This window comes from Anomaloglossus baeobatrachus, chromosome 6 (assembly GCF_048569485.1).
Source record: "Anomaloglossus baeobatrachus isolate aAnoBae1 chromosome 6, aAnoBae1.hap1, whole genome shotgun sequence".
Classification (NCBI taxonomy): Eukaryota; Metazoa; Chordata; class Amphibia; order Anura; family Aromobatidae; genus Anomaloglossus; species Anomaloglossus baeobatrachus.
Window position 1 is genome coordinate 129,710,481 of NC_134358.1, and position 20,498 is coordinate 129,730,978.

At 41.2% G+C, this 20,498-nt stretch overlaps 1 protein-coding gene across 1 annotated transcript in view; it reads left to right on the forward strand.

Annotated features, from left to right (window-relative positions):
* Positions 1-20,268, forward strand: part of CA8 (carbonic anhydrase 8) — a 209,501-nt gene extending 189,233 nt beyond the window's left edge. Inside the window, exons 8-9 of the mRNA XM_075316334.1 lie at positions 11,287-11,448; positions 17,565-20,268. Of these exons, the coding sequence (XP_075172449.1) occupies positions 11,287-11,421 (135 nt within the window). The 3' untranslated portion in view covers positions 11,422-11,448; positions 17,565-20,268. The remainder of the gene's footprint in view (positions 1-11,286; positions 11,449-17,564) is intronic.
* Positions 20,269-20,498: the final 230 nt, after the last annotated feature.

Here is a 20,498-nt window from a genome sequence, read left to right on the forward strand (position 1 = left end):
CGCACGTTTCGCCAGAGATAAATACCCGTGTGGTTAAGGCTTCGTCAGGGAGGAGATGCGATTTCACAGGCATTCAAGGTAAGGTTTTTAAATTGCCCGCACATTCCTGTCTTCCGGGTGTACCGCCCCCATCAGTGATGCGCGATGCGACCAGCCCTGCCATAACAGTGGCGCAAGCACCGCATCACGCATCACCGGTGGGGGCGGTACACACGGAAGACAGGAATGAGCGGCCAATTTAAACACCTTACCTTGAACGCCTGTGAAATCGCCTCTCCTCCCTGATGAAGCCTTAACCACACGGGTATTTATCTATGGCGAAACGTGCGTTGGATGGCTTGGGGGCATTTTCATATGGGGATTCCCTGAGTTGGGACATTTTGATTATTGCACATAGCACTTTTTTTTCACCCATGTGACTTGGCATACACCCTGCAGACAGTGCGGCTCCCATGAGTGCTCGCTCATCACTAGTAATGTTCTGTGCACCTGGCTCTATAAATTCTGTTCATATACTGTGACCAGCATTTGCCTGCAGTGGTCACACACCTGGCCAACTGGAAGAGGAGGTATTGAGAATATTGGGGTACACGACCAACACAGGAGGAGGAGCAGCGTGAAATCACTGAGGTGAGTATAATTTATTGTGAAAAAAAAAAAATCAGCTTAACAAATCCTGTAGTTTTCTAGATATACCTGCATTAATACAGTATGATCTGAAAAAATATGTAAAATTGAAATTTGAAATCTGAAAAACAAATTTAATATCTTGTGCCTAATCTTAAATATTAGATATTAAACTGTTGTACATACGCTTCTAAGTAGGATTTCATCATTGAGACTGGGAGAATTAATATATGAAGTGAATAATACAATAATATAAGAAGAAGAATGTACAGTACATGGTATATTAAGGTTAAATGAGAGCAGTGTGTTATATCGCTTTGAAAAACAATGATTTCATTGATTCTCTTCCAGGATGTACTTCAGGGGCAATAAATCTAAAATGCAAAGTAGCAGAAGGCTGAAATGTTATTCCTGATTAGCAAGTCTTATGGACAAAGTTTCCCATTGAGGCCATCACATAGTAGGAAACACGATGTCTATGTACATTGAGTCTTTGTGCTTTTATAGCTACTTTATGATGGAACCCAAATATTTACTGAAACTGTTAACTAGACTCTCATATTATGGTCTTCTGTGCCCCTACATATTCAGAATGTTTAGTTAAAATACAGACAGGCAGTATTTAACAGAAAGACTAGAATACAATTTTTGCCTCCAACAACGCTGTATTAGAATTTATTTTTTAGGACAAATTGTAGTTGTCACATTGTGGCAATCATATGAAAAAGCAATTCTTTTGAAACTTTAAATACCAAGATATAGCAGCAAATCAATTCTCCACAAATTGCAAGCACTGCAAAGCTTCCAATATCCCTGAAAAGAAACATATTAAGTGTGCTTTACACGCTGCGACAACGCTAACGATATATCGTCGGTGTCACATCGTTAGTGACGCACATCCGGCGCCGTTAAGGACATTGCAGCATGTGACACCAAGGAGCGACGATCAACGAGCGCAAAAACGTGAAAAATCGTTGCTCGTTGACACGTCGCTCCTTTTCCAAATATCGTTGCTGCTGCAGGTACGATGTTGTTCGTGGTTCCTGAAGCAGCACATATCGCTATGTGTGACACTACAGGAATGACGAACATCTCCTTACCTGCGTCCACCGGCAATGAGGAAGGAAGGAGGTGGGCGGCATGTTCCGGCCATTCATCCTCGCCCCTCCTCTGCTAGTGGATGGCTGTCATGTGCAGGGCAGGTAAGTATGTGTGACGGGTGTTAGCGATGTTGTGCGCCACGGGCAGCGATTTGCCCGTGTCACACAACCGACGGGGGCGGGTACGCTGGCTAGCGATATCGGTACCGATATCGCAGCATGTAAAGTACCCTTAACACTCTGAGGTCTCCTATGACAATTGTAGACTCATTACAGGCTGTGTGCCAATGATCAGTTTTTGATGCTGCATATTCACAGCATCACAAACGCATCTTACAGATCCAGTAAAATGGCTGTGATTTATAGAAATCTGTCCACAGGAGACTTTATTACTCAGCCTAAACTGACCTGTGCTGCATGATTCAAATCTGCAGCATATCAATTTCTCTTGTGGGTATGCTGAGTTTTATGTGCAGATTTCCCCCATAGATTTACAATAGATGCAGAAAAACCGTAGGCAAAATACACATGCATTTTTAGTGCTTTTCCGCATCGGAAACACACTTAAAGGGAATCTGTCAGCAGGTTTTTACTATGTAAGCTGAAGACAGAATGCTGCAAGGGATAACACAAAAAATTCAGAGATGCCTGTCTTGTCACAGTCCAATCTGTTGTTTATTTGGTATGTTTGTTTAAACAGCAGGATCCTTATCATTGCTGGTCTATAATGTCACCAGCAGTCTGGCACGCCCCCTCATTGTCTATGTATAATCTCTATTGAGAGCCTGGTGTGGGCAGGACAGCTCTCTCAGCTCTGCTACATGGCTAAATCTAAAAATTCTGATTGTGTCAGAACAGCTGCACCCAGTTATCTAAGTGATTCATAGTTTAATTCAGGATATCTTTGCCTAAATTATGTTTGTGTCAGATGAGGTAAAAAACACCTGGTGACAGATTCCCTTTAAATTGCATGTAATCAGCAAATGAAGTTTTGTCAAAGCCAAATACCAGGATGTATCAAAACAAAGCAGCTTTATTTAATACATGGCATACCAAGAAGAGACAAAACCAGAGTCAACAACACAATAAAAATGAATGTAAAAAAACACGTACACAAAAAATACAATGAAAAAAAAAAAATCAAATAACCTAATTTACATACCAGGTGAAGAAATGCTGTAGAAAAGCTGCAACATCAAAATCTCACCAAATACTCATCGTGCGAATAGAGCCTCAAACTCTATAATGCAAATATAGCCTTGGCAATATCAAAATGTCCTCAACACATATGATTATGGATGTTAACCATTTGTAGCCAAAAACCTATTTAACCCCTTCCCAACATGGTGATTTTCCATTACTGCGCTTTAGTTTTTTCCTTTCTGTCTTCCAGGAGCCATAATTTTTTAAATCCTCTGTCAATATAGCCATATAAGCACTTTTTTGCTGGGATGAGTATTTTAACTTTTGAATTATATCATCCACTTTATATATTGTAAAAAATATAAAAATGTAAAATCTAAAATGGGTAAAAAAAAGTCCAAATGCAGCAAAATTGAGAAAAACAAGTGCAATTTTTCAATTGTGTTTTTTGTGGTTTTGTTTTTACACAGTAAAAGTTACCTGGCAGTGTAATTCTCCAGGTTGGTATAATTATAGCAATACCAATATATATAGGTTTGGGTTTATTTTTTTTTTTGTTTTTTTTTAAGTGGCGAAAAAAAAAATGAAAATTTGCAATTAAAAAAGAATAATTTTTCATCTATGGTCATCTTCCATCTGTGGAGCTGTGTTTCTGTTTTTGTATGTTTAGCTGACATTTTTATTGATTCCATTCTGTGGCAGATACAATGTTTTGATTGCTTGTTATTGCAATTTTGTATGCCAAAAAAAGGGGCCTAACAGAATATATACTGGCTAACTCATTAGCAGCAACATCTATGAAGAAAACTGAGTTCACAGCCAAAGAACAAAGATTTTTTTTTTTAAATTAAAATTACTTTTTTATTGAAAATTATTTTCTAAAAAATACATTATACATGAAAAAGAAAGAATTGGGGATAAGCATAGAACAGTTCCTCTTATTCATACAATCCAATTAATTAGCACGTGTTTGTTGGATATACAATTCACTATTAGGCTGAGACCGCACTTTGCGTTCACCTACTTACATTTCTAAACGCATGTTTTTGGCTTAATTGATTTGACCAAAGTTGCCTTTTTCAGAAATTTAGCGCTGAAAACGGATGCGTATTTACCGCTTTTTTGATGCGCTTTCAGCGCTTTTTGCATGCTTTTTCACCTGCGTTTTGACAGATGCGTTTTGAACAACAAGACATTGCTAAATAAAGTTTAATCAGTCATACAGAATGAAAAAAGTGAAAAAAAAGGATAAAATCTATATTAATGGAAACAATAATGAAAATAGATATATTTCATAAAATTATAGCGGTAATATACATTTTATCGCTAATATAGCAATAAATGCATATTTTCTCAAATTTAATTGTCGGATTATGTGTGTGTGTGTAAAGGGACATATGAAATCATTATTTTGAAGTCCAAAAAGCATGCGTTTCGGTAGTCAAAAACGCATGTTTTCTGCACTGAAAAAGCAGGTAAAACGCAGGAATTTGAAGGATTCTTGGTTTTTGCCATTTCTCATTGACTTCAATGTTAGCAAAACGCACCTAAAATGGCAAAAACAATTGACATGCTGCTTCTTTGAACACATGGTTTTTGCCACAAAATATGCAAATTAAACGCAGCGTTTAGAAACGCAAAGTGCGGTCTGAAAATCCCCATTTTCCATTGTCTTTGCTGTGAAATCAAAACGCATGCCTTTTGGCAAGAAAAAGGTGCTTCTTAAAACGGACCTAAAAAGCACCTGAAGCACAGGTGGAAACGCAAAGTGCGGTCTCAGCCTTAACCCCTTTACGACCGCCGATACGCCTTTTAATGGCGGCAAATTAGGGTACTTTTTCCGATCCGCCACTTTTTAACGGCGGTCGGAAAAATAGGTCTAGCGCCCCCCAGAGTCAGAAAATTTCCGGGGTCTCAGCTGCCGGGGGTAGCTGAGACCCTGGAGATCATGATTCTGGCCGTTTTTTCCGGTCCCCGCTCACCTGATGACCGGTATACACCGTATACCGATGATCAGGTTACAGTAAATGACCGCGCCGGTAAAAAATCATTTATCTCCCATCTGGCATAAACAAACATGTCAGATGGGAGATAAATCCCCTCCCCCGGTCCTCTCCGGTCCCCCGGTGTCACTAAAGTGTCCCCCCACCCCCCCTTCCTCCCGAGAATCCAACATGGCGCTGCACATACCGGCGCGCACAGCAGCGCGCCGGCCGCTTCCCCCCCTTTCCTCTGGTTTCTGTCGCATGTGCTATGACACATACGACAGAAACCTGCTCCCCAGGCCCTGCCAAGTCACCCCCTATCCCCACCCCGGTGTTCCCCGGTGTCCCCCGTACCTACCAGCTCTGATCCCCCGCGGCCCCCTCCTCCTTCACAGTGCACGCCGGTCACACTGCAGAGCGCGGCTGTCAGCTTCCTGTGTCTGTGACTCAGACGCTGGCTGCTGCTGCACAGAGTCTGCAGCTGTGACCCGGGGAGGGTGGGTGCAAATTCTTTGCACCCACTCTCCCCAAATGGAGGGTCTGCACTCCTAGAAAATGGGGGATACGTTCCCTGAACGTGCCCCCCATATTCTAGAAGGTCCAGAATCGCCACGGGACTTTCCCAATGGATTACAGCAGGGACTTGATTTTTTTTTTTCAATAAATTGGCCAAAGAGGGAATGTTTTTGGGGAGTGTTTTTTCAAATAAATTTTTTTTTTGTTGTCAATTTTTTTTTATTATTACTGTCAATTAGTTATGTCTGTTATCAAATAGACGCTGTGACATAACTAATTGCTGGGCTTGATGCCAGGTGACATTACACATCTGGTATCAACCCCATTTATTACCCCGTTAGCCACCGCACCAGGGCGCGGGATGAGTTGGGGCGAAGCGCCAGGATTGGCGCATCTGATGGATGCGCCACTTCTGGGGCGGCTGCGGCCTGCTATTTTTAGGCTGGGAAGAGTCCAATAACCATGGCTCTTCCCACCCTGAGAATACCAGACCACAGCTGTCAGCTTCACCTTGACTGGTGATCTAATTTGGGGGGACCCTACGTTTTGTTTTTTTTAAATTATTTATTTATAAATAATTAAAAAAAAAAAAAACAGCTTGGGGAGCCCTCCAAATTGATCACCAGCCAAGGTGAAGCTGTCAGCTGTGGTTTTCAGGCTACAGCTGTCTGCTTTACCCTAGCTGGCTATCAAAAATAGGGGGGACCCCACGTCATTTATTTTAATTATTTTTTTTTCTTTTTGGGCTAAATACAAGGCTAGGCACCCTTTAGTGCCACATGAAAGGCACTAAAGGGCGCCAGCTTAGAATATGCAGGGGGGTGGGACGTTATATATGTTTGACATCTATCCATTCATCCACTGTAGCATTTTAGGCTATGTGCCCACAATCAGGGTTTGCAGCGTTTTGGGCGCAGAGTGTTTTCCCTGCGTCCATAACGCTGCGTTGTGCAGTAGAAGCACAGTGGAAGGATTTTTAGAAATCCCATGCCCGTTGTGCTTCTTTTCTCCGCAGCATAAACCGACCTGTGGCGCAGCTTCCCGAGCCTCAGCATGTCAATTTATGCTGCGGAGATGAGTGTTTTCTGCAGGTAGAATAGAGATAAAGTCCACAGCAGCCTGAACCCAAATCGTGGGCATGGGCAGCTGCGTTCTCACGTGGACAACACTCGCATCTCTGCAGGAAGGCTGACACTGTGTACTGGACGCCGTGTCGCTGGATCATGGCCACATAGCCTAAAAGTGAGAAATTTGTTGCTACAGCAACATTTTTGTGAAGTACCTGTGGATTCAAAATGCTTACTATACTCCTGAATAAAATCCTTGAGGGGTCCAGTTTCCAAAATGGAGTCACTTGTGGGGGGTTTCTAATGTATAGGTACCCAAGAGGCCCTGCTAATGTGACATGGTGCGCGCAATTTATTTAAACTTTTCCAAAATTCAAATGGTGCTCCTTCCATTCCAAGCCCTCCCATATATCCAAACAGAGGTTTTTGGCCACATATGGGGTATCCCTGCGCGCACAAGAAATTGGATAACAACCTGTGGGGTCCACGTTTTGTTGTTGCCTCTTGAAAAAGTGAGAAATGTGATGCTAAAGAAACATTTTTGTGAAAAAAATGAAAATTTTCAATATGGCAACCTAAGCTTATCAAATTCTGTGAAGTATTCGTGGATTCAAAATGCTCAATATACACCTAGATAAAAGCCTTGAGGTTTCTTGATTCCAGAATGGGGTCACTTGTGGGGGCCCTGCACTGTTTAGGCACTTTAGGGGCTTTCCAAATGCGACATAGCGTCCACTAATTATTCCAGCCAAATGTTCAGTCAAATTGCACTCCTTCCCTTCCAAGACCTGCCGTGTGCCCAAACAGTTGATTTCCACCACATATAAGATATCACCAAACTCAGGAGAAATTGCAGAATACATTTCATGGTGATTTTTTTCCTGTTACCCTTGTGAAAAAAAAAGCTACCTGGTTGAAGTAACAATTTTGTGGTAAAATTTTATTTTTTTTATTTTCATGGCTCAACGTTATAAACTTCTGTGAAGCACCTGGGGGTTCAGGGTACTCACCAAACATCTAGATAAATTCCTTGAGAGGCCTAGTTTCAAATATGGGGTCACTTGTGGTGGTTTTTTGCTGTTTACGTACCTTAGGGGTCCTCCAAATGCAACATGGTGCCCGCAATCTTTTTCAGCCAAATTTCCTTTCCAAAATTCAAATATTGCTCCTTTCATTCCGAGCTCTCCCATGTACCCAAACAAAGGTTTCTGACCACATGTAGGGTATTGGCGCGCTCATAAGAAAGTGGGTAACAATGTGTGAGGTCCAATTTTTGGTGTTACCTCTTGAAAAAGTAAGAAAATTAGTGCTAAAGTAACATTTTTAGGTAAAATGTTAATTTTTATTTTTTTTCATTCCACATTACTTTAGTTCCTGTGAAGCACCTGAAGGGTTAATAAACTTCTTGAATGTGGTTTTGAGTACCTTGAGGGGTGCAGGTTTTAGAATGGTGTCACTTTTGGGTATTTTCTGTCACCAAGGCCTCTCAAAGTCACTTCAAATGTGATGTGGTCCCTAAAAAAATGGTTTTGTATATTTTGTTGAAAAAATGGGAAATTGCTGATGAACTTTGAACCCTTCTAACTTCCTAACCCCAAAAAATTTTGTTTCAAAAATTGCGCTGATCTAAAGTAGACAAGTGGGAAATGTTATTTATTAACTATTTTGTGTGACATAACTCTCCGGTTTATGGGCATAAAAATTAAAAGTTTGAAACTTGCAAAATTTTTAATTTTTTTGTCAAATTTCAGATTTTTTCACAAATAAAATAAAAAAATATCATCCTAAATTTACCTCTAACATGAAGCCCAATATGTCACGAAAAAACAATCTCAGAATCACCGGGATCCATTGAAGCGTTCCAGAGTTATAACCTTATAAAGTGACACTGGTCAAAATTGCAAAAAATGGCCTGGGCATTAAGTACAAAACTGGCTTCGTCCTTAAGGGGTCAAGGTACAGATTGAAAATAATAGAAGTTTGGATATTAAATTTACTCCACAAGGGATCGTAATCGTGCAAAAGTTAATTCAAAGAACAAATAACCAAGTGGAAATATATATGAATATACAGTATATGTGCTAAAGCTGATATAAAAAATATATATATAATAAATAATTTTTTAATGTATTGCACAGCCCGTACAACAAAGATTGTTAGGGTAATATATTGCACAAATGCCAAATAGAAATCTATTGCACAAATTCCAAAAGGTATATAGGATAGGAGATATATATTGCACAGACCCAAAAATGTGATGTAAACTGAAACTCTGGAGCAAATAAATTCATACAAGACTAAATAGTGCACATGTTATTGTTTTAATATTATATCCAAAAGGACAGAAGTCTTATTATAGCAGAACCTGCCACAGAAAAGTATATAGCTCATGTGGTTGGCCACAAAAAGGGCCAAATAATCCCCACATAAAAAATGGAGGCCAAATGCAAGGGATTATGCCCAGCATCAAACAGACACAGCAGAGAATGAATGGACTAAATCCAAAACAAACAACACAGCCACATATAGACAGGGTGTCAGGCTGAATATATACCGAGCAGGACTGGAGAAAAGAGAAATGGATACCCTAACGCACGTTTCACCAGGGACTTCTTCGTGAGGGTAACCTCAATTTTGTTTAGTCTTGTGCTGCAGGAAAACAGCAATTCTGACGTTTTGATTTTTTTTCTCATTACCAAATAGGTTAATTAAGATATATTGATACATTTGACTTTTACAGACATGGAGATACCACTTCTGTTTTTTTTATTTTATCTCTATTTTTAATGGGGAAAATATTGGTGTCATTAGAAGTTTCACATCTTTTATTATTTTTTTTCCATATTGTTAAATACATTTTTTTTTTGTTGCTGTTTGTAGTCATATGTCAGAAAACTTAACAACTTGCACTGACAAAACTTATTTTTTTATAAATTGTCATTTTAGTGTTGCCAGTTTGTTCATGTAAACAGACCCTTAACACATGCACCTGTATTTAATCCAAACGATAGAAAAAGGGAGGGGTGGGTCAGCACTACAAGAAATAACTATATATAAATGGTAACATGCACCACACAAAGGGGACTATATAAGAACAACAAAAGAGAATTGTGTCTAATGGGCACCGGGACCTAATGAATGTTCATATGAATGCCTGCATAAATATATATAAAAAAGATTTAATTACAACACCAAGATTAAAAGACCTAAAAACACACAACAGTGATATGAGCAATCAAAGCTACCTGGAACCCTCTCCAATACAAACTCAACTAAATGTATGATAAATGTTCAAATAATGCTAGCCCCATGTGCTACGCCCTTACACTGTGCTGGGCTTCTTCACCCGTGAGGAAGCCCAGCACAGTGTGAGGCCGGTTTCTAATGTCCGTGTTAACAAGGATACCAAACGTACCCATGTTATTCTAAGCTTTTACTCACAATGCCATGTTTTCACATGGACCGTGTGACCTCTCATGGCCCTGCACACATGGAGACATGTCCGTTTTTTGTCTGGCAGCACAGGTGTCACACGGATCACACAGTGATGTGTTCCATGTGATATCAGTGTGACAGTACCTGAGAAAACGCGGGTCTTTGAAATAAAAAGATATTTTATATTTACCTGAATCCAGCACTGTTTTCTTCAGCTCTGCTGCCTTCCGCTTCTGACCCCCGCACATTATATTCATTGATTATTCACTACACTGAGTACCAGGAAGCTGGAGCATTGTGGTGACAGCACTGGGCACAGCATCGCAGGGACAGGTGAGTATCCAGCCAGCAGTGTGTGTGCAGTGACGTCCAAGAGGTCACTGGAGTTCCCAATGAACTCTGATGAACCCGTGAAGTCACTATGGTGACACCCGCTGTGTCGCCGGGGTGTCATCAGAGTTGATAAATCCAAAGACCTCCTGGATGTCACTGCACACACACTGCGGGCTGGATACTCACCAGTCACCAGCGATGCAGCAATGCTGTCCCCGCAGTGCCCCGGCTTCCAGCTCCTCCATCAGAAGTGGGATACAGCAGAGCCGAAGAAAACAGAGCTGGATACAGGTGAATATAGAAAATCTTTTTATTTCAAAGACCCGCATTTTCTCCGATACTGTCTGATGTCAACACTGATGTTACACATATGCAAACACAGATGTCAAACATGTGACACGTATTACTATAACCATGCGTGTGGCTTGTACATGATTAAATGTCTGGAACTGGCCTAAGGGTGTAACACATGGGGCTAGCAGTCGGCTCCCGGCCTCTCTTCTCTGTTTATGGAGGAGGGTCATTTATACCTTTGTCCTTCCAGGTATATTTTGTTAATCATCCTGTGATTTTGGGATGATCCATTATACTTGTGTATCATTACTCATGCATGTCTCATGTTTGCTTTCATTATGTTTTTTCATTTTGTTTATTGTTGACAGGTGTTTCATGTACCATTTATTTATTTGAACATGTATCATATATTTATTTGAGTTTGTACTGCAGAGGGTTCTGGGTAGCTTTGACTGCTCAGATCATTTTTGTGTGTTTTTAGGTCTTTTAATCTTGATGTTGTAATAAAAATCGTTTTGCTGTATTTATGCAGGCATTCATATGAGTATTCATTAGGTCACGGTGCCCATTAGGGCATAGTTAACTATGTAACTATGTAACGGTGCCCATTAGACACAATTCTCTCTTCATGTTCCTGCATTTAATCCCCTATTAAAATTCTCCAATATGATATAGGGGTAGAGAGTGGATCCTGAGAATAATTACATCTTATTTGCACAGTGAAACTTTTAAACTCTTAATAATTATTTCTATCATTAACTGTAAGATGTTGGGTGTTTCTTGCAGATGGAAGAATTCAGGCATCTGAGGATACATATAAAAGGAGCAGACCTTGAGGATGAAAGCGATGGAATACTGGCTGATAACTTTAGACCAACCCAACCTCTTAGTGACAGAATTATACGAGCTGCTTTTCAATAAACAACGCGGGAATTTTTTTTATTTCAAGTGGGTATAAACTCTATGATATACTATAAAGCAACACTTTACATTTAATGAATTAAATGATTAAAATTGCTGTCTAAGGACTCATTCAGACATGAAAAAACAGTTCTCATTTCATCAGTGTTTTGAATCAGATTTTCATCAGTGTTAGGGCGGCTTTGCACACTACGACATCGCAGGTGCGATGTCGGTGGGGTCAAATTGAAAGTGACGCACATCCGGCATCGCATGCGACATCGTAGTGTGTAAAGCCTAGATGATATGATTTACGAGCGCAAAATCGTCGTAATCGTATCATCGCTGCAGCGTCGGCGTAATCCAATATTTACTCTGACGCGACAGTCCGATGTGGTTCCTCGTTCCTGTGGCAGCACACATCGCTGTGTGTGAAGCCGCAGGAGCGAGGAACATCTCCTACCGGCGTCACTGCGGCTTCCGTAGGATATGCGGAAGGAAGGAGGTGGGCAGGATGTTTACATCCTGCTCATCTCCGCCCCTCCGCCGCTATTGGTCGCCTGCCGTGTGACGTCGCTATGACGCCGCACGACCCGCCCCCGTAGGAAGGAGGCGGGGCGACGGCCAGAGCGACGGTCGCAGGGCGGGTGAGTGCGTGTGAAGCTGGCGTAGCGATAATTTTCGCTACGCCAGCTATCACACGATATCGTACCTGCGACGGGGGCGGGGACTATCGCGTGCGACATCGCAGCATCGGCTTGCGATGTCGCAACGTGCAAAGCCCGCCTTAGTCATTGTGTCCGCTTTTACCAAATGTTATCTTGTCAGTGATTTTCTTATTTCCTTAAAAAATTGCAAAGCTTCTCCTTCTGGTTATTATGTAAAAATGGACAGCAATTGGATTGTACATAGACTGCACATATTGCCATCTATCATTTTCACAGAACCTTAGGCCCCTTTCACACTACATTTTGTCCTCTATTCAATGATCCTACCGGGTCTTACGTCCGAACGCCCTCAAAATGGAATTAGGATGTATGCACTGACGTGGCCATTTACTATAAGGGTGCAGACGGACTCACAGTATTCTCTGTCTTGCACCATTTTCTGGCACATATGCCTACTGGAGGCAGACACCCAGATGTAGCAGACTACGTCAGGGTGTCCGCCTCAAGAAGGCGTATATGCCCAAAAATGGTGTATGACAGAGCGCACTATTATTCCATCTGCACCATTATAGTCAATGGTCCTATTGGCGCATAAGTCTGAATCCCATTTTGCAGGGGGTTCAGACGTAAGCAGTGGCACCAACAGGAAAACTGAATGTGGGGAAGAATGCAGTGTGAAAGGGACCTAAGACTTGTATGGGTGATTTTGCACTTAGATTTGGATCAAAACTTGGCATATTTCTGAATTTTGTTTGTCACATAGTCTGCAAAAGAACCACTGACATATGAATAGCTCCATAGACTATATGTGGGTTTGAGCACCTTCTTCCACATGTCATGTAGAGTACGTAGCAAATACTGTGGATAGAAGTGCAGGATAGGGTCTTACCAGATAAGGTGACAGATAAAAAATAGGTAACTCCACTGACCTATTAGGGTTGTGCCAGTCACAACTCCTAAATGTACATAAAAATGGTGACAGCCTCAGCCCCAGAGTGCTGGGTCAGATGTAACAGGGGAGAGAGCAGGAGCAGGAGCAGGTGTATGCCGCGCTATAACCAGAAAAACAGATGTTTATTATTTCATCTCTTTATTCTTTTTTCCAGGTCAACGCGTTTCACCGATCACTGACTCTTTCATCAGGACATCAACAAAAAAATCAACAGTCCTGTTGATTTTTTTCTTGTTGTCCTGATGAAGGAGACAGTGATATGTGAAACGCGTTGACCTGGATAAAAGAATAAAGAGATGAACTAATCAACACCTGTTTTCCGGTGATTGCGCTGCATACACCCAATCTCACCCCTGTTACATGTGTCATGTCATGTAGAGGACACAACTAGCATGTGTAAGGTGTTCTGGTCAGATGAGGCCAAAGTATAACTTTTTTGGCTAAATGCAAAATGCTATATGTGGTGGAAAACTAATATTGCACATCACCCTCAAAAACACCATCCCCATCATCAGACATGTCGGTAGGAGCATCATGCTGTTGGGATGCTTTTCTTAAGCAGGAACAGGGAAGCTGGTAAGAAGGATGGAGCTAAAAACACCTCAATCCTGAAGGAAAACCTGTTAGAGGCAGCAAAAGACTTGAGCCTGGGGCATAGTTTCATATTCCAGAAGGACAACAACCCTAAAAATATTGCCAGAGCTAAAATGGAAGGGTTCAGATCAAAGCATATTCATGTGTTTGAATGGCCCAGTTAAAGTCCAAACCTAAATCCCATTGAGAATCTGGTGCAAGACTTAAGAATTGCTGTTCACAGAAGCATCCATCCTCCTGACCGAGCTAGAGCAAGATTACAAAGAAGAATGAGCAAACATTTCAGCCTCTAGATGTACAAAGCTTGTAGAGAGATCCCCAAAAAACTTGCAACAGTAATTGCAGTATAAGGTGGTCCTACAAAGTATTAACTCATGGGGGCTGACTACAAATTCCCATCACAATTTTCAGATTTACATTTTCTAAATATTTAGTGTATCATTTCCTTTACACTTCACAAATACTTGTCACCTAGTGTTGGTATATCACATAAAATTCAAATAAAATGCATTTAAGTGTGTGAAAAATGTAGAAGAGTTCATGGGATGTGAATACTTTTTCAAGGCACTATTTCTCCAATGCTGTTGTCTTCATAACAATGTTGTCATGATTCACTCCTGGCTCAGCTGCAGCTGAGCCTTTTTTTTAGTTTCACTTCTGATACAGATCACGTTAGGGGTTAATCCTTCCTGCCTCGTTCTGGAGGTCAGGCTGCTTTATTAGGGCACTGTTTCTCTGGGACTACGCCAGTGATATTTCTGGCTCTGCTGTGTTCTGCTTGTGAGTGACCTGTTGTCTGCCCTGCCCCCCGCCTGACCTCCATGTTCACCTGACCTGTTGTTAACTTCCTCTGTTCTCTGTTTCCGTCTTGTCAGTGTCTCTCCCGCTTTCTCCCTGTTCATTCCTTATCTATCTGTTTACCTTGATTCTGTCTTCTCCCTCGCTTCTGAGTCCTGATTTCCAGGCTACTGACTGTTTGCTTCCCTCTGACTACGTTTAGACTTTGCCCCTGTAATTTACAAGACCTCATGTTGTGACACGGCTTTCTGACGATTCTACTGCCATCTGGTGGGCTTGACTAGTATTACCTCTGCTAGGGAATTCTCTGCTCATACGTTTTCTTCACTCTAACGCCCCCTAGTGGTTTACCAGCTAACTATTTTCTCAAGTAGTTTCAGGAATCCTCTCTGTCCCACATTAGAGTACAGCGTGACAAATGTACAAAAATTAAAATATACAAGATCAGAAAGGGGTAAAAGGTGAGAAAAAAAATAATATGTAGCAGTTTCTGCTAGTGGTCACCTTGTTAGATCACCATCCATTCCATTACACCTTCTCTGGCTCATTCTTCAAGGTTCACTAGTTATCTAGCAGACCATGCATCTTCTCAACATTGCACAGGTATCAACCTCCAGCTCACCACTTCCACAGCCTTCAGTGTCCCCACTACATACTGAAGAATATGTTTGCTCCTCAAGGTCTCAATTTATCAATTGTACAGGCCTTTAGCACAAAATGCAGTAACTAACCACTCTCTGAGGGTCTGTGGCATCTCAGATACCTCCCGCAGGCTTAGACTGGTGGTATCTGAGCCTGTTTTCTGGGGCCTATGCTTTAAGGTCTATGTTTAGCAGTTTCCTCTGGCAAACCATGAGGCTTATAACCACTGACTGCTCTGATTTCCACCTTCCAGCTTCTAATATAATATAATAAATAACATCACGCTCTCCCCAGCACACAAAGTTCGGTGCCTCGGAGTCACCTTTCACTCTGCCTTATCCTTCATACCACACATCCAATCCCTCACCACCTCCTGCCGTCTTCAACTCAAAAATATTTCCAGAATCCGCCCTTTCCTTAATTCTCAATCTACAAAAATGCTAGTGCATGCCCTCATAATCTCCCGCCTCGACTACTGCAACAACCTCCTCTGTGGTCTTCCTGCTTACACGCTTGCCCCTCTCCAGTCCATCCTTAATTCTGTTGCCCGAATGATCCACCTCTCTCCTCAATACCACCCCGCTTCTCCTCTCTGCAAATCCCTCCATTGGCTCCCAATCTTTCACCGTATCCAATTCAAACTACTAACATTGACCTACAAAGCCGTCCATAATCTGTCTCCTTCGTATATCTCTGAACTAATTTCTCACTACTCCCCAAAACGCAATCTCCGATCCTCCCAAGATTTCATTCTCTCCTCCTCTCTCATTCGCTCCTCACGCACCCGACTCAAAGACTTCTCCCGAGCATCCCCAGTCTTCTGGAACTTGCTGCCTCAACACATTAGACTATCTACTACACTTGCAAACTTCAAACAGAACTTGAAAACTCATCTGTTCAGAAATGCCTATAACCTTCAATGACCTCACTGCTTCACCACCACCACCACAGCTGCCGCCCCACCACCGTGCGGAATTGCTGCCCCACCACCGTGTGGAGCTGCCGCCCCACCACCGTGCGGAGCTGCAGCCCTACCACTGTGCGGAGCTACCGCCCCACCTACACCCCACCTACTGTCTCCTCCCCAAAATCCTATAGAATATAAGCCCGCAAGGGCAGGGCACTCTTCCCTCTGTACTAGTCTGTCTATTGTAACTTGTATATGTATTCTCTATGTAACCCCCTTCTCATGTACAGCACCATGGAATCAATGGTGCTCTATAAATAAATAATAATAATAATATCCCTTCCACAAAGTCAAGAATTACCACAAGTATGTATAATCTATAGAATGTGTACAAGGTGAACCAAACAAAACAGACTCTCCAAAATAATAAACATTCCTAGTCCTTTTACAAAAAAGGAACACAGTATTTACCCCCATGAGTTTATATTGGGTCCACTAGTTGAGTATGAATCATTTTGTAGTCTTATTAAATACAATAAAAACGTCACGATCGAAAAATGAATCCTTAATAAGCCCCAAGTGATTGCATACCCTCTGGATAAAAGTCCTTTTTATGATTATGACCTTTTGGGACTTTCCCACTGAAAAGGCAGTTCCTTTTGTATTAGGCCTGCGACACACATCCGTGCCGCCGGCATGTGTTTGTCATTTTTTGCACGTACCGGCGGCACAGAGACATGTTAAGCAATGCTACCCTATTGTAGCAGGCACACACACGTAAAACCACATGGAACGTGTGTCCGTGTGCGTTTGTACGTGTGTGCGTTTTTCTAAACGCTGACATGTCAGTGTTTTCTCTCACAGCACGGGTGTCACACGGCCCGCACCCGTACCACACGAGTGTAGTGTGGATGCGGTCCCGTGTGACATGCGCCGGAGAAAACACAAGTGTCAGAGAAAAAAAAAAAACCTTAACTCACCTTCTCCAGCCCTCCTGTCTCTGCCGCTGCTGTCACTTTCTGCCGACTGCCGCTCATTATTCTCATTTAATATTCACTTCACTGCCTGGCAGCAGTAGCAGCGGGGAGACGGCAGGGCTGGAGACCGAAGATCAGCACCACGGACAGCAGGAATGACCACGTGAGTATGCAAATTACCGGTTCTACATGTGCTATCGCGGATAGCACACATAGAACACACGTGGCCCGCACGTACCAGAGACACGTACTTACCTGCACACAACACGCAGGGGAAATACGTGTCTCGCGGCACGTGCGTGATTTTCACGTGAGTGTGGCAGAGGCCTAAGAGGCTTGTATAAGTTCTCCCCACCTAGTAGCATAAAGTAAGGGAACCAGAGTTCAACATTTTTTCTTCAAAAGCTCCATAGTAGACCCATGGTCTGCGCTTTGGCAGTTGTGGTAGGGCAGAGGAGTTGTACACCTTCAGTAATCAGATAACTGGAGTTTACAGATATCAGAAAGACTTACCCTGAAATCAGACATTATTTGTAAAGTGTTTGTAAAAGTGATTAGATTATATACACAATATACAATTGCTAACATTGTGCTTATGAGTTCTCTATTGTTGTTTTTACTTATAGGAACTGAACTTGAAACCATCTTTTGCTGGACCGGTAGATGTTATTTGATATTTGTTCATATAAGGAGCATTCTACCATTGAAGTAGCGAAGAAGACTGCAGCCAATTTTGGCAAAATATTTTTTCAAATCCTTTTGCATTGCAGGAAATACATAGGTTTAGTAACTAAGCTAATTATCTCAGATCAGGTATATTACCTGTTTTGAAAGTAATTAGAAAACTCGAACTGAATTGATAGCACCAGATTAAAAACATAGAGACTTACAATACTTTTTTAAGTTACTCCAATCGACAATTTCCATTTGTAAATAATTCTATCACAGAATAAATGATTATGTTATTGTATGAAGGACCCAACATCATAATCCATTGACTGATATATTTGGCAACTTCCTAGATTTTTTTTAATAGTATACCCAGTATAATTGCAAGATTTCTAGGCATTTCTCAGTAGCTGATCAAAGATAGTTCTAAGTTATTTTCTGACAATTTTCTTCATATTCCAACTAAATGCTGCCCTGCTTGTTTGTAAATAGAGTTGAGCGAGTACCTAACTATTCATAATCGCTATACTCATAACGAGTACTGTTTAATACATATTAATTCCGAATAGCGTGTGCAATGCAAGTCAGTGGGGAAAACTTTCAAAGTAACGAGTAACCCCAATTCCTCATTATTTGCTACTTGAACGAATAGTACGACATTCGAGTTTCTCGTTACATTGCGAGTTTTTCCATTGCATTGCATTGCACACAATATTCAGAATAAAAATGTGAGTATTAGGCCCCCTTCACATGTCCGTGAAAATCACAAACGTTTTTCACGGACATGTCAAAAGTGCGTATTGTCCTCTGTGTGCCATTTTTATGGCACAACGTTTGTTCTCTGTGTGTTATCCGTGATAACACATGGAGAATGGGAACTTTCTACTCACCTGTCCCTGGCGTCGCTATCCATGGTGCTGATCTTTGGTCTCCGGTCCTGCTGACACCCCGCTGCTGCTGTTTCCGGCCCGCAGTGGAGTGAAAATTCAATGAGCATAATGAGCGGGGGTCAGAAGCAAGTAACAGCGGTGGCAGAGACAGCAGTGCTGGAGAAGGTGAGTATAGAATTTTTTTTTACAAAGACGTGTGTTTTCTCTGATGTGTGTCACACGGATCACATCCGTGTGGTCCGTGTGCGGGCCGTGTGACACCAGTGATGTTAGAGAAAAACGGACATGTCTACGTGTGGAGCACACGGGCACACGTATGCTCCACGCGTACACATGGTACATAGCAAAACATGCACGCGTGCGCAGACCCATTGATTTTAATGGGTCTACATGTGTCCGTGTCTCCGGCATGTGAGGAAACGGACCAAACACGTACCGGAGACATGGACATGTGAAGGAGGCCTTAGACAGTACTCGTTATCAGTATAGCGAGTTTGAATAGTTAGGTACTCGCTCAACTCTATATAAAGTCTTTTGGTCTTACTATTTTTTGCAAATACCAGATCAGCAAGCTATTTAGAAAAAACAGTATTTGAAAAACTTTTTTTTTTGCAGCAAATCAAACTAAATGGTTTAGAAATAGTTTGATAGTATACATGATATAGTTTTAAGGGATTGTTATTTTAAGACAACCCCTTTTTCATTGAAGCTAGCCCAGCTATCAGCAGATATGGCTTTGAAACATTCCTATCACTGTGATTGCCAAGGGACATCTGAAGCCAAACATGCATTGCTCAAGTAGTCGTTAGTAGTGATGGGCAAAGAGTGAAAAATTTGGGTTTGGGTTATTAGTACCGAATACCGAGTACTATTCCAGTAATTGTCACAGATAACGAATCTAATGCAAGTCCATGGGGGACCCAAGCATTTTTCTGGGAAATCAAGAAAAATGCTCAGATTCCCCATTGACTTGTATTAGAAAAAAGAAACTAAAGTAAACAAAAGTAACTTGGTTATGGATTGTTCTCGTAAACCAAGGTTCCACTGTATTTTACATTATCAGAATGTTTGAGCAGGTAGAAATTAATCCTAGAAATGATCAGATATATTGCTCTCTCATGATGTATGGGCAGCGATACCATTCAGTATTTAGGTAGAATCTGTAGACTAGTTGTAAATTTAGATATTTCCAAGTTTCATTTGTAAATGACAATTGTTCCAGCGTCTTTGACAAGTTTATAATATACATATTAGACAGTTGGTTTAAATCCTTTCACAGATTTGAGTTTTTATGTTTTAGATATATGCATGATAATTTAGTGTCATGTAATTGTGTTCATTTTTGTCTATTTCATTCTGTAACTTTGAATATTTCTCTAAAATTACATATAGAAATGTTCACTTTATATTATATATTAAAAAAACTGATTTTTATGTTTAGAAGGTTCTCAGAAATAAATGCTATTTATATGGTTTGGATGTGTGATATTTCTTCTACTTTTATATTTGATTTTTATACTGTTAACATACGAATGATCTACATTAGTTGACTTTGATGTGCCTAGAATTATTTTTTTTATTCTTCCATCTCCAAAAACAATATGGATTGGAACATGGATTAGATTTTGTTTCCTTGATAACTTCAACCTAATTCGACAGATTCCAAAATGCAGTTGTTAATTTAAAGTGATATATCCCTATGATTTGGACAACTCTATATTCAGAAATAATATTTAAAAGAGTTGTAGCATCTTCCAACTATGACCACAGATAAACTGAGTGACGTCACCACTCATTGGTGCAGCTAAGTCAGTCTCTGCCTAAAGCCCAGTGCATGCGGACAGGTTCTGTGCCCGCACACTGTGACGTCAGTATGTATGTAGCAGAGCAGCTATCGTCATGGGACCTTGTGTGGATTACGTCGGAACTAGGTCTTTTGGGTTAATAAAGGGGTAAGGTTTTTTGTATTGTAGTTCAAATAAAGGATTTTTTTGATGTTTG